We start from the raw sequence: 15,177 nt of genomic DNA on the forward strand, positions 1-15,177 counted from the left end.
GTATTTTAGATCTTGTAGACTATATGCAGATTTTTTATTTTCTGATTTATTTGCTGATTATTTTCCAAGATTTTTACAAAGCTGTTGACTCCCTTGAGCATGGATTTCGTTCGCAAACTCTAAAGTTATTTGGTTTTGGTGTCTTTTTTGTTAAAGGGGTCAGATGATGTGATTTTAATTTCTCCTTACTCTTTGACGTTTTACAAGCTCTCGGTGCATAATGAAGATCTGTAAAGTTGCAAAGACTGAAGTCTCAAATCCAAAGATATATTCTTTATCAAAGTTAAGACTCTGCCATACCCCCTAAAATGGCTCATTCAAACACGCCCCCACGTGTCTACATCACTATGTGGAAATATTTGCGTAATGCAGCTCAAACGTTCCCTTTCTCTGTTCCCTTTTGGCCTTGAACTGATGGTAAAACTAAGGTCATTTTTTAACCGTCTCTACATTTATTTTGAAAGATGAAGCTCACGGTTATGGAAAGGGGTGTTACATTTCCCACCAGTGATTGCGGTGTTTGGCAAATCACAATGTACTGAGCCAGTCGGCCAATCAGAGCAGACTTCGCTTGTCGGAAGGAGGGACTTTGTAGAAAATGATGCATTTGAAAGAGCATAGAAATGTGCCAGAAACAAATATTACATATATATATATATATATATATATATATATATATATATATATATATATATATATATCTATATATATATATATATATATATATATATATATATATATATATATTCAACAGAAATCTGGACACTATTTAGAAACAACCTGCACACATATTTTTATATATTATGAATAAAAAATAATTCTTATGCTTTTTTTAAGTATGTTTACGTTTATAAATCAGCATCAAAATGTATGAAATACTTATCTGGTTTAACTATATAATTTAACTGATATCTAACTGATATCTTTACTGACTCTCGTAATTGTACAGATAACAACAAATCTATACAATTATATTTGCTGAAAAGTTGAAGCTAACTAAAAAGATACAATAACCCTGTATTGTATCCTCTATAACCACTGTTTACATGTTTGATCGTATCTTATCCATTTGTAAGTCTTGTTTTATCTGTAAATTTGATTGTGAAGAATTAAATAAAAAAACATTTGTTTATGCATGCAAATAAATTGAAATTGAAAAGACGGAATGTTTTGTCTACGTGTGTAGATGGAGCTCACATCAACCAATAGAATCGCTGTTTACGAGTGACGTAATGTCACCTGGAAGTGCATTAACAATGCGCTTTTGTTTATTATAAATATTTCATACAAATGCATGCAAATACAGGGCTCTCAAGTCTCACGCGCATTTCAGCCAGCTCACACTCCACACATTGCATGCCTCACGCTGAAAAGTAATTGATAACTTGTCCCGCTATATACAATTAATGGACGAAGAGCAGCCAAACAAGTTCACGGATGTCTCGTGCTATACAGAGTTAAATGCCACCTGTCAGCCAATCAAAAATTAGAATGTGGTTGTTTCCGGGTAAATTACGTAATCCCACTGTGTAAGCACGTTCGATGCGCGCGCACACCACACAGACTGTAGATGGAAGAGCAAATCAAGATCCGGTGAATGCTATAGGTAACGTTAACCCCTTCATTTTTTTAAAAAAAGCATTTTGATTTCATGATTCCTGGACGAAATCACTTGCTTGTGATCAAAGAGAATGAGAGCTGAGTTTTGGGAACATAGCCAAATTTGTGCTAAATGATTATTGGCACAGTCAAAAAATCCCCAACTGCTGTATACTTAATTGATCCAAGAGGGAATGTAGGCATCCAGTAGCCTAGCTATATAATACAATACAAGACTATTACATATTCATATAAACGTTGCTTTCATCAGAGTGGGTGCTAACAGTATATTTTTATACTTAAAAACTTTGTTTTACCCCTAAACAAAAAACACAAATAAACTTTCTGGCAGCCTGGGGTAAGGGTTCATTGACTGCATTAGGGGAAGGGGGCGATGAAGAGGTCTTAATGGTGGTTTCACTGGCAGTGCAGGACTAGTTTGCCTTCTTCACATCCTCATCTGCTGAGCTGCTGATGCTCTTTCTGCAGCCTGTGATGGTTTCCACCCCATCCCATTCCTCCTGTAGGACTCCTCCTATAGGCCATGAGCTCCCTCTGGGTGCTTTAAGTGGGAGCCCCCTTACCCCTGACATCAAGGCATCAAAATGTGAAACAAACGACACAAAACACCATTCATAAGCTGGAATGTGTACACTCACACTCACACTCACTCACACACACACACACACACTGCTTGACATACATGCTCAGGGCAAGTTCTGCAATCCTCCTGTATGTGTGCAGTATGTACACTGAGCACTGCTTTTCAGTTGGCTAGTTTGGGGCCAAATTTATTTTTATTTTTGATGCATTTGTATTTTTTTTATATATAAAACAATGTATTTTATTTGAATGAATTTGTCTTTTAACAGATTTACCAATTTCTATTTGTGCTGGTAAATTATTAACAAAAAGGTCAAATTGAACTCCAAGGGGCTGCTACTGCAAATATTTGAGCGGCTCCTACCCTAAAACATTATTTTAACTTAGAATTATAGATGTTTACTTACTCACCTCATGTTTAGCCAAGACAACACAACTTCTTGACAGATTTTGTAATGATTGCAGTCATTGACATGAACTTTTGGACTCACTTGTTTGCAGACTGACCCACATGAGTCAGTGTTGTTCCTCCTCATGGCGCTGGTGTTGGTGCTCTGTTTGAGCGGCCTGCAGCTCATCCTCGCTGCTGATCATCCGTCCTATGTGGCTGCGGTGTACGAGCACCGTGTGCTGCTGAACCCGAACCCAGGAGTCCCGCTGGACCGGAGATCTGCTCTGGAGCACATGAAGCAGAACCTGCGTGTGTTTGAAGAGCAGACAGCACTGGCAGCACAGCAGGTACACAGACAAACTAACAAACAAAATCAATGCAAGAATTTGCATTACTATTTTTATTTATTTGTTTATTTAACTGGGACAATGCAGTATAACATTGCTACAATTTCCAGCAGCCGCTGCTAAAAATGCTTCTAGCCAAAGGCTAATTTGCAGCCCCGGAGCATATTACTGCATTCAGAATATTAATGATTTATTGTACCATCATAACACACACACACACACAAATCCCCAAAAATAGATCATTTAGAACACCCAATATCATTAGAATTGTTATGTTACCCATAACCCATATTTAAAATGTGAATTATGCATAATTAAATTTTTTTTTTTACCAATTTGCTAATTAAACAGTGATATAAATCTCAAAATAATACTGGCCTTGTTCAAAACAGTGTTTACATAAACGTGTGTGTGTGTGTGTGTGTGTGTGTTTGTATGTGTGTGTGTGTGTGTATATATATATATATATATATATATATACTGTATGTGTGTGTATTAATAAAACTGTACATTAACATGGTTCTTGTGCATTTATCATTTAAATAATAAATTATAGTATAATGATAATTTATCTATCTATCTATATATATATATATATATATATATATATATATATATATATATATATATATATATGTATGTGTGTGTGTGTGTGTGTGTGCAGGGGCGGCATTAGGCACGTGCACAGGTAGGGCACAACCTGTGCAGAGCACATGCCCTTTTTGCCCTTACACTCCGAAGTGCCCTTTTTTTAGTGTTTTTATCTTAAAAAAATTTTATCAATGCTATTGGTCACCCTTTACGTCTGTCCGTCTGTTTTACTAATATTTCGCAAATGAAAGTTCTTAAAACCATAGACTGTAAAAAAATATGGACGTAGTGTCCGTGACGTCACCCATAGACTCCTTAATAGCGGTTTTGAAGCCTAAAGTGTGCAGAGCGGGCCGTCGCCATCTTGGCAGCGCGTCACCGCGCGACTCTCCCGGATAAACGAAAATGGGCAAAAAGGCGGGAGCTGATTACTGAAGACACGCCCACCTAGCGCGACGACATTGTCAGCAGCGGCAATCCACCTGTCACTCAAGTGGTCACGCCCTTATTTATGCAGAACTTTAAGTCTTAATATAATTTAATATTTTTGATGCATTTGTATTTTTTTAATATATAAAACAATGTATTTTATTTGAATGAATTTGTCTTTTAACAGATTTACCAATTTCTATTTGTGCTGGTAAATTATTAACAAAAAGGTCAAATTGAACTCCAAGGGGCTGCTACTGCAAATATTTGAGCGGCTCCTCCCCTAAAACATTATTTTAACTTAGAATTATAGATGTTTACTCACTCACCTCATGTTTAGCCAAGACAACACAACTTCTTGACAGATTTTGTAATGATTGCAGTCATTGACATGAACTTTTGGACTCACTCAATGGGCTGATTACTGAAGACACGCCCACCTAGCGCGACGACATTGTCAGCAGCGGCAATCCACCTGTCACTCAAGTGGTCACGCCCTTATTTATGCAGAACTTTAAGTCTTAATATAATTTAAACGGATGAGTTATACAAAATTTTACCCCCCTCACAGTTGTCATGAAGGGCAAAAGTAGGAATATACATCAAAATGATTTTTTGAACCAGGCTGTAAACATGTTTTTTTTCTGCTGTAAAGTTGGGCATTTTATTGGGCATTTTAACATGGGGAGTCTATGGGACTGACTGTCTTCTGCAGCCAGCCTCAAGCGGCCAGTCGATGAATTGCAGTTTAAGTCACTTCCTTAATGGCCTCAAGAGAGAGAGCGGGAGGTTGGCGACTGCCGCACTTTAGGCTTCAAAACCGCTATTGACTAAAATCCCGCTCCGAACTCCCGAACTGATTCAAATGATTCGCGATCCCCAAATTGACTCAAATGATTCGCGATCCCGCCACGAACTCTCGAACTGATTCAAATGATTCGCGATCCCAAAATTGACTCAAATGATTCGCGATCCCGCTTTGAACTCCCGAACTGATTCAAATGATTCGCGATCCCCAAACTGACTCAAATGATTCGCGATCCCGCTACAAACTCCCGAACTGACTCAAATGATTCGTGATCCCGCTACGAACAAGCGAACTGACTCAAATGATTCGCGATCGCGCTCCAACTCCCCAAACTGGAGTCAGATGATTCGCGATTCCACTACGAACTCCTGCACTGCTTTTAATGATTCGCGATCCCCAAATTGACTCAAATGATTCGCGATCCCGCCACGAACTCCCGAACTGATTCAAATGATTCGCGATCCCCAAATTGACTCAAATGATTCGCGATCCCGCTCCGAACTCCCGAACTGACTCAAATGATTCGCGATCCCGCTTGGAACAGGACCTGGATCAGTGAGCTGCGTCTCGGGCCGATTAACGTCACTTCCAGGGAGGCATGTTGTACACGCCCCCGTCCCGTGACTCCACCCCCACGTCAAAACAGTGCCACAAAGAGAGACGTGCAGAAAAGTGAAGCGCAAAGGAAAAATGGTATCGCAAGCTCAAACTAGACTGACACGCAAAATAAAAGCAGCGTCGCAAATAAATTAATAGAGATGACCATGGAAAATATTTATTGCAAAATCATTTCATTTGTTTTGCAATTCTTAATTTTTGTTTGCAAAAAGCAAATGTATTTTCCTCAATGCTTTAAATAAAATGTTTTAAATTTGTTTTTGTTTTTATTGTTTTTGTATATTTTAAACAAGGTAAATCTTTCTGATTTATTAAAATAATAAGTCACATACATGGATTTTTCTGGGCTAAGCCCCGGATCTCCACTCACCCTAGAACCACCCCAGAACCACCCCTGTATATGTGTATATATATATTTTTTTTAGCTGTTATTCAGTATGTTTTCTGAAGGTTTTGTACCTAATAGCAAAATGTTGAGTAAAGTCAAAAACCTTCTGCATTCATTTACTTCCTGTAAAATAGAAGTGAATTTATGTTTAAGACTACAAAATGTACTGTAGGACCATAAAAAATAAATTAAAATCCTGATACACCAAACTTGTCTGTATAAACTTTAAAGTGTATCTTATTTCTTGCACAGGGTGCTCAGATCATAGTATTTCCAGAAGATGCCATCCATGGGTTCAACTTCACCAGAGCTTCGATCGCTGGTTATCTGGAGACAGTTCCTGACCCTCAGAAGGTCACATGGAGTCCATGTGCTGATCCACTCAGATTTCCAGATACTGAGGTACAAAACTCAATTTTAGAAAGCATTCGGAGTCAGTTCAGTTTGTTCTGCTCTTTTCAATTTTGTCATTTAAAACGTTTTTATTATACATTTTTATAATGTTATATTTTATTCAACTTAACAGCTTTTAAGTATTTTTAATAAACTTTAATATAAATTATAATATGCTTATTATTATTTTATGTCCCCTTTAATTACTTTTTATGGTTTACAGTTCCCACATAACAAACTTAAGTAAAAATATAGCTGCAAGCAGCGATGGCGGGCTCAAGCCACCAGTGCCATCGCCACCCCGGTGGCATCAGGTAAACTGTGCCCAGCGGGCACATGCATTCACAATATCCCTCTGGCAGTGAGGTTTTAAAGGATATGGCAGTTAAAGGGTTAATCCGAATCATCTAGACTTTAAAATCACATTCACAAAACAATATATATATATAACTTTAGTAACACTTTACAATAAAATTCCATTCATAAACATTATGTTAACATGAACAATGTTTATATAGCATTCATTCACGTCAGTTAATATTCCAAACTTAAACATTAAAACATTGTTTTATTGTGATTTTTTTCCAAGCACATTTTATCAATTCCAAACCATATCAATCTTAATAACTACCATTATTTTTTATTTAATCATTTATGAGTGCTATACAATAGTCCAGGAAAGCTGGAAGAGAAAAACAGGTCAAGAAGAACTGACAAAAAGAATTGCAAAATAATTAGTAAATAATGTGAAGATTAATTTTTAGTCAATTCTGCAAGACAGACTTTCAGGAAAGGAGGTGAAATAAAAATGAGCTCCTAAATCTTAATCCCGGATTCTGGAAGATATATTCCTCAAACCATCGAACAAGAGCAGGTGGTGCTGGTCCTTCACGAGTCACTCTAATCTGTTCATAAAGCCTATATATAAAGTCTTAATATATAGTATTTCACAATACTTCATGGTATTCTAATTAAATATTTTTTGGAATCTTAAGTCTCTCAGAGCCTGACACCGAGTAATTCTGAGACTCCAGGAAAGTGGCAGTTCTGTAAAATTTTGGCGCTGGAGACTAAATGCTCCCTGAAAGTTTCACACCTAATTCACTTAACACACACACACACACACACACACACACACACACACACACACTACCCACAGTGACAGTGGGACTGAGTGACATCAGATGTATGATAGTTTTTTAATTTTCTATCATCCATATAGTGTTGTATAGTCATGAAACTATGCATATTTCCTCAGAATGACTTGTCTTTTATGTGTAAATTTTTTTTTGAAGTGTTTAGAAGCTGCACTTTAAAAAAATAAAAAGACATTTACTGGTTCCTTTTTTACTATTATTTCAAAAAATCACCACGACAAAACCATTCAAGCTATCCAAAATTCATTCACACCTGTTCTGTAAGATTAATTCTTTAAACAGTGGTAAAAGAGGATGTGGTGCTGATCCTTCAAGAGTCACTCAAAACGTATCTGTCCATAAAGCCTATAAAGAATTATTCTTAATATAGAGTTCACAATACTTCAGCTTGTTATTCTAATTAAGTGAGGGTCATTTTATCAGTAAAATTCCTAAAATACATATTATTTTATTTGAAAGATTTCTATAAATGATTTAAATCATACTCGTTTCTCCAATAATTATTTAAAAGTAATCCTATAGCTCCCTCTGGTGGCCATTATTGGTACTAAGAATTGCAAGCTTGATTTATAAGTTATGATAGTTTAAATTTTATGCTGGCTCTTGAAAATGATAAAGCTATGAAACTTACTGTGCTTCCTTCAAAAGAGGACTTCTACTTATATAAAAAAATATGAAGAGTTAGAATGAAAAATTGTAAAGATATAGTAAAATAACTATTGTATTTTTTTATGTTACTTTAATAAATCTCTATGGCAACACCATTTAAGCTATCCTAAACCCATTCACAATTTAACATCTCAGTATATAGGCATAATGTTGAAAAATGAGTATGGAGTAGTATGAGTAGGAGTATGAATTCATTTGCAGGCTTTATCATAAATCCACAATAAAATTTCTGAGTTCTGTATCAATCTGTGTTGTTGTTTGTTTATTTTTATCTTTTATTTTTCATAGGAAGATAACTTACTCTCCTTTTTAATAAATGTGCTTATAAACCAAGGACAAGCTATTTATAGCTGTATTTATAAACTGCTTACTACTGACTATTAATATTGGGACAAGGCTTTATAAAGCATGAACTGACTATTTAATAATGAGCAGTGTTGGGGCTAGTTACTCAAAAAAGTAATATATTACATATTACATATTACTCTCAAAAATAGTAATCCCTTACTTTACTTTATTACTCCCTGGAGAAAGTAACTAGTTATATTACTAGTTATATTACTAGTTACATCTTTTTTTCTTAATTACTCTATGATTGCCTGAGATGCATCAGATGGAGGGAGAACATACAAAGGAGGAGTGTTCTTTAGGGTCTTTATCAGTGGCGGCTCCTGCCAATTCTCTCAGGGGGGACAAATGTTTGCTCTATTAATGAGGATAGGTCACCCATTCAATTGATAAATTAACGGGTAGTTAAAGATGTAAAGGGAACCGAACTACTATAGTATTAATTAAAAATAAACTGACATTAGGAATCAATCTCTTGCACTCCTTATTTTTCTATATCCGTGTTAACACTATTCATCAGCATATGAAGACTAACACTAGGATGTGGTTTTTCCAAAAAATACTTTTTACTTTTCGATTTCAGTTTAATAAGAAATAATTGAAGTCACATAAATCACTGTTTACACAACTCACTTATATTACTGCTCGTCAGTACACCTGTTCTCTAATCAGCGGTTAATTCCATCAGGTGCGTGATTTCACATAGAGCAGCTGTGTTACTACACAGAGCCGTTATTAACTGAGAAGATGCGCAAATCCAGTTCATTTTAAGCGTTTATTGGCACGGTTGTATGAACATATGGTTCACGCACCTGATGGAATAAACCGCTGATTAGAGAATCGGCTTTACTGAGATGCGCATTAACGAGCGGCCGATCGTGATCGGAGCACTCCTACAAAATAATTACTGAATCTCCACCCGTCGAAACTAGCTTTCTGTTGCTGGGAACCTTCCTCTGAAAAAGAGCTTGCCATTGTTGACGCTTCCATTTTTCCCCATCTGTCTGAGCGTGCCGCTCTGCTGCCGGCTGTCGACCAATCAGTGATGGTAAAAGATACCTCGTGCCAAACCCAGACCAATCACTGTCCCATTCACGCCCTCCTTCCCTTCCCTTCTGTTCTCTGTGTTGTGTGCCTTGTGTGTGTGATGAAGGTGCTACTGGCAAATGTAACGCAAGTAACTAGCTTGGGAAAACTGTAATAATATTACCATTTTCAGACGAGTAATGCCTTACACTACTAGTTACTGAAAAAAGTAATATTATTACAGTAACGCGTTACTTTGTAACGCGTTACACCCAACACTGATAATGAGTGCAGTTATTATAAAGTGTTATCAATGCATTTGCTAATGTTAACAAATTAGACATTATTTTACAGTGTTATCAAATCCTTAAATGACTCATAAGCATTTGTGAAAGTTCTGCTTGTATTACAGCTTAGTATTGATCTGTGAGCTGAACAGATTTACGGTTACATCCATGAGATTATGTAAATTAAAATAAATATAATGTCACAGGATGTCATAGGTCAGTATCAAATGAGTTTGAAATTATTATTTGCAGCACAAATAAGTTTTTTTTTTAGGATTTTTAAAAATCCCTAAAACTGTCAGAAAAAGGTTAAGGCCTAAGCTATTTCTAAGTGAGTGGCTAATTTTATTTTTGTTTTTATAATTGTAATACACAAACTATGAAATGATACAAAATGTATAAAAAGGTAAATAAATAAATACGCACACATTAAAAAAGCAGCCAAGTCGAATGAGTTTCCTTTTTTATATAGATTAAAATTGAAGACAGAAGCAAGTGGTAAATGTGGTCACTTTAATTTTCAAATCCAGTAGATCCAGTTTATGTTCACGTGGCTGTTTTCGTTTATAGTCGCCAAGCTATTATGTATTTTGAAATAATCTTGTCCGTGATGTGTTCGTTCGTACGACGAAAGGCAGAATCCTGCAGCTCCAGAGATACATGTTATTCTGCCAGTCGCGCTTTCAAATAGTCTTGCACACTTAAACAGGTCACAAACACCTGCATTTACCTCTTGTTGTGTTACAGTGGGTTTATTGTGTGCATTTGTGGTAATATTTTATTTAAAAAAGCTCTTAAACAAGAATAAATTCGTTTGTTTTGAGCTGGACACTGTACGCGCTGATCGGAGGCGGTGATTTCAGATAGGCAGCTGCAAATATTTCATTTTCACACAAACAGTTCAAAAACATCTTAATTTAGCTCTTGGTGTGTTCTAATTGGTTGATTGTGTGATATCGCTGTAATAATTTATTTTTAAAAGCTTTAAAACAGGAATAAATTCGTTTTCTCTGAGCTCTTTACTCCAGACGCTCGTGGTCACAGCGGTGATTCATCTCTCCTATTTCTCACGTATCTCTGGCCAGAAATAATTTATCCATGAGCCCTGAACCGGTAATAATCAGATATGTTGGTTTAGCTTGTCAGTGTGAATTAAATCTAAGTATTTGTTTGTATTTTTAACCGATTTAAAAGTGAAAGTAAAAGTCCGGGAATTGAACCTGTAGGGGCGCTATTTCTCTCAGACAATGGAAGTCTGAAGCACATATACTCAAACAGAGGGACAGAGTGAGATGAGATGTCTGACAGTTTTTTAATTTTCTGTTATCCATACAGTGTTGTAAAGTCGTGAAACTATGCATATTTCCTCAGAATGACTTTTTCATCTGTATGAAAAAATTATTTGACGTGTTTGGAAGCTGCAATTTAAAAATACAATAATGATTCCCTTTGTAAGGTCATTTAAAAAAATCACCACGGCAAAACCATTCAAGCTATCCAAAATCCATTCACAATTTAAGTTCCTATCAGAAATACTGATGTGTGTTCAGAGTTTTGTGAAATTCTAAGTATGTTATTTGCCTCAAAATCACCTGAGAAGTATTCCAGTTTGACATGTTGCCACGCCAACAATTTTTTAGATATCAATATCCCCCTTGCAGATTTATATCAGCTGTGTTTTAACATTATTCTGATGAAGTTTGAAGCAAATCGAGTAATAATAAGATGCTGAATTCAAATCATTTTGAAAATGACACACTTCCTTCTGCCAGTTGGTGGCGCTATAACTTTGACTCCTAATAGTCACATATATGCGATCGACATCATACAACGAATAATCTGATGAAGTTTGATTAAAATCAGGAAATGTATGTGGACGGTATTAGACACTTCCTGTTTCTCATTTCTCGCCATAATTTCAACGCCTCGCCACGAGCAAACCGTTCGAGATATCAAAAATCCCCTGGCAATTTTTCATCCCCAGTGTCTTGAGATCATGTTGACCAAGTTTGGCGGCAATCGAGAAAAAAACCTATGACAAGTATTTCAAATTCCAGAGCATGCGCTTTTTACATAACTCTAAATAGCTGACTTCCTGTTGGGTGGAGCCTATGACATGCAATACGAAAGTTGTTCGGCACGATGAGATCTATATGTGTACTGAGTTTCATATGAATATGTGCAAGTATGTGTGAGCTATACATCAACATTTCTCACTGTGTTCCAGGGGGCGCCGTAGAGCCCCTGTGCCACGCCCGGGTCCCAGCCTCTGCAGGCTCCTAAAGGCCACAGATTCCAAAGTGTGCGCAAATTTTCAAGAGTTTTTGAGTATGTTAAGGACCCCAAAAGCCCCCACAACTTTGACGAAAAATTTGAATACTAAACCCTAAATAGCCAACTTCCTGTTGGGCGGAGCCTATGATATGCAATACAAAAGTTGTTTGGATTGATGAGATTTATATGTGTACCGAGTTTCATTCGTCTACGAGCAAGAATGTATGATATATGGCCCTCCATATTCCAGGGGGCGCTGTAGAGCCCCTGTGCCACGCCCGTGTATCAGTCTCTGCCCGGCCCTAATGGCCGCAGATTCCAATCTGTGTGCCAATTTTCAAGACTTTTTAAGCACGTTAAGGGCCCCAAAAGCCCCCGAGACGTTGGAAAAAAAATAATAATAATAATAATAATAATAATAATAATAAAAAATAATCCTAAGGAAAACAATAGGCCTCTCGCCCTTTGGGCTTGAGCCCTAATAATTAGTGTTAATGAATTCTTACAATTTTTATTACATTTATTTTAGTGAATAAATTCTCAATTATATATTGGAATATTTGTGTATATTATACTATTTATTATATTGCATCATATATATTATCGTAATTTTATATACATTTTTATATAAATTTGATGTTTTTTTTCTTATCAGTTTTGTATATTAGGGTTGTTTGTTACACCTAATGTTATTAAATGAATGTTTATTGCATTATTTCAGTTTAATTTGTGTTACCATGATGGTGTTTAGTGTTTGTGTGAAATAAATTATATATATATATATATATATATATATATATGTAAGTAATTATTTAAAAGCTGCTTGTTCTTTGGTTCATCATGTGACTTTCTCATCACCCCACCTGCATTTGGTGGTTATCAGTGTATTACAAAGGTACATAACAGATTTCAGTACTTCAGTAGGTTGCTATATTAAAATTGTATCATTTAATTAAATTACGTTTTAACTGTAAATTTAAGTTAAAACCTGTAGCTCAAGTGGTAGAGCATTGGGTTATGAAGAGTGAGGTTGGGGGTTTGATTCCCCGGGAACACATGGTAGGTAAAAATTGATACTGAATGCACTGTATGTTGCTTTGGATAAAAACGTCTGCTAAATGCATAAATGAATTGTTTCTTTCTCAGGTCCTCCACACTCTCAGCTGTATGGCCCGTAAGAATGGCCTCTTCCTGGTGGCTAACATGCCGTCCCGTCAGAGCTGCAACCGAACCTCAGACCCTCGCTGTCCTGAAGACGGTCAGTACCAGTTCAACACCAACGTGGTGTTCAGCGATCAGGGCATCATCGAAGCCCGATATCACAAACAGAACTTGTACTTTGAGGCGGCGTTTGATGCTCCCTTGGAGTGTGAGTACATCACGTTCACCACACCGTTCGCAGGTCGATTTGGGGTGTTTACGTGCTTCGACATCCTGTTCCGCGACCCGGCGTTGACTCTGGTAAAGGAAATGGGCATTCGGCAGATCGTGTATCCGACCGCGTGGATGAACCAGCTCCCCCTGCTGGCCGCCGTACAGTTTCAGCGCTCGTTCTCGCACGCGACGGGCGTCACGCTGCTGGCCGCCAACGTCCGAGCTGTAGAGTACGGCATAACCGGCAGCGGCATCTTCACGCCGTGGGATTCACTCATTCATCATGACACAGAGGGGAATTCTGGGAAATTGCTAGTGCGTAGAGTGCCAGTTTTGGACCCATCAATTATAGGGGACAGGCTTAAACTGGTGCCATTTTCTGGGTATCAAAGTTCAAAAGAACCAGAAAATATGCACGTTTGGCCTACAAATAGTTTTAATGCAAATCATGATGGAAAGCACTGCCAGAAAGACTCCGAATGTGCAGAAGGTACTTCATATATAACCTTTAACTCCATCATGATGTATGATAATTTCACTCTGGTGCCTTTGCAAGGCACTGAAGGGAACATCAGCATTTGTAGTGGTTCAGTTTGCTGCCACCTGCTGTTCCGGAGATCAGATGCACGGGAGTTTTACGCTCTAGGCGTCTTCGACGGCCTCCATGTGGTGCACGGGACATATTACCTGGAGATTTGTGCTCTGGTGAGGTGCACAGGTGAGCATCACAGCAGCTGCGGAGGAGAAACCGAACACGCTCAGACGCTGATAGACTTCAGGCTCGCGGGGACCTTCACGACGACTCACGTGTTCCCGGGGATTCTGGGTAGCGGGATGACTCTGGATGTTCCGGATCATTCTGGTTGGGAGGGTGGAAATGGGTTTTACATGAGCCGGACCGGAATGAGCGCTGGGCTTGTAACCGCAGTGCTGTATGGGAGACACTATGAGAAGGACAAAGTCTAAAAAATACACCGTTCTTACTCTGGTTTTTATAGGACACTGATTGTAATGCATTCTAAATTAGATCATTTCATTTTAATAAAACCTGTTCCAATCCGTTATGATTTTAAGTGTTAAGAATAGTCATGCTCTTCTATATCAAAACGCATATAATGAAAGTAAAGCTCAAAAATGAAAACCTCTCATGCTATATTTAAAATGATCTTAAGTTATATTAATTTATGTTCTAATATATTATTTTAAAATATAATATATAATTTAATATACAAACTCTGTGGAACCTTTTTTATATTTATCTTTATTAAAATTATTTATTTTATAGAATTATTAATAATTATTAACAATATACCAAAAGGTCAAGTTACACACCTGATCTTTTCATTGTCTTATAAAATAATGACAGAGACACCATTCAAATTCAAAAACACTCACACGCACAGCAGGAAGACCGATAGAAATCCTCACAAAAGCAGAGGAATAAGTACTCTAAATAAGTTTTGAACCCTGCAAGGCTTTTTTGCTCTTCTTTTTTTTTTTTTTATATAAAAAAATAATCCATGATGATGCAAACCTAATTCAAATCATCATGCACAAACGGGGATAAAAGTAAAGTCTGCAGCTCTTGGTCCCTGACGTCTTTAGTTTCGCCTCCTCACGTTTCACATGAATGCAGAGAATTACAGTCCCACAGCTGCCAACATGAGATGATTTCTTCTCATAAAATACAATAAAATGAACATGGCGGTAAATAATTACTAGAGATGATTGAGGGCTCACAGAGGTTTATGCTGTAATGAATAAACAATCTAGACTGTAGTGTGAGCCAGTTCTGTGGTACTTCTCTTCCTGTTTCCTGTTCAGTCATAAAGGGATGACCCTAATTAGAATATAGTGACCTTTCAGCCAATGAGG

The 15,177-nt window shown here is 37.1% G+C and overlaps 2 protein-coding genes across 2 annotated transcripts in view; one reads left to right on the forward strand and one right to left on the reverse strand.

The window, feature by feature from the left end:
• The window catches only part of LOC113062565 (serine/threonine-protein phosphatase 6 regulatory ankyrin repeat subunit A-like), a 215,327-nt gene that overhangs the window by 188,783 nt on the left and 11,367 nt on the right, over nucleotides 1-15,177 (reverse strand). The window lies entirely within an intron of this gene.
• On the forward strand, nucleotides 1,499-14,364 carry LOC113062563 (biotinidase-like). Its single transcript, XM_026232487.1, has 4 exons — nucleotides 1,499-1,606; nucleotides 2,704-2,940; nucleotides 6,027-6,176; nucleotides 13,075-14,364. Exons 2-4 carry the CDS (start codon nucleotides 2,737-2,739, stop codon nucleotides 14,266-14,268), a joined length of 1,548 nt encoding a protein of 515 aa, XP_026088272.1. The 5' UTR covers nucleotides 1,499-1,606; nucleotides 2,704-2,736; the 3' UTR covers nucleotides 14,269-14,364.

Source organism: Carassius auratus, chromosome 44 (assembly GCF_003368295.1).
Source record: "Carassius auratus strain Wakin chromosome 44, ASM336829v1, whole genome shotgun sequence".
NCBI lineage: Eukaryota > Metazoa > Chordata > Actinopteri > Cypriniformes > Cyprinidae > Carassius > Carassius auratus.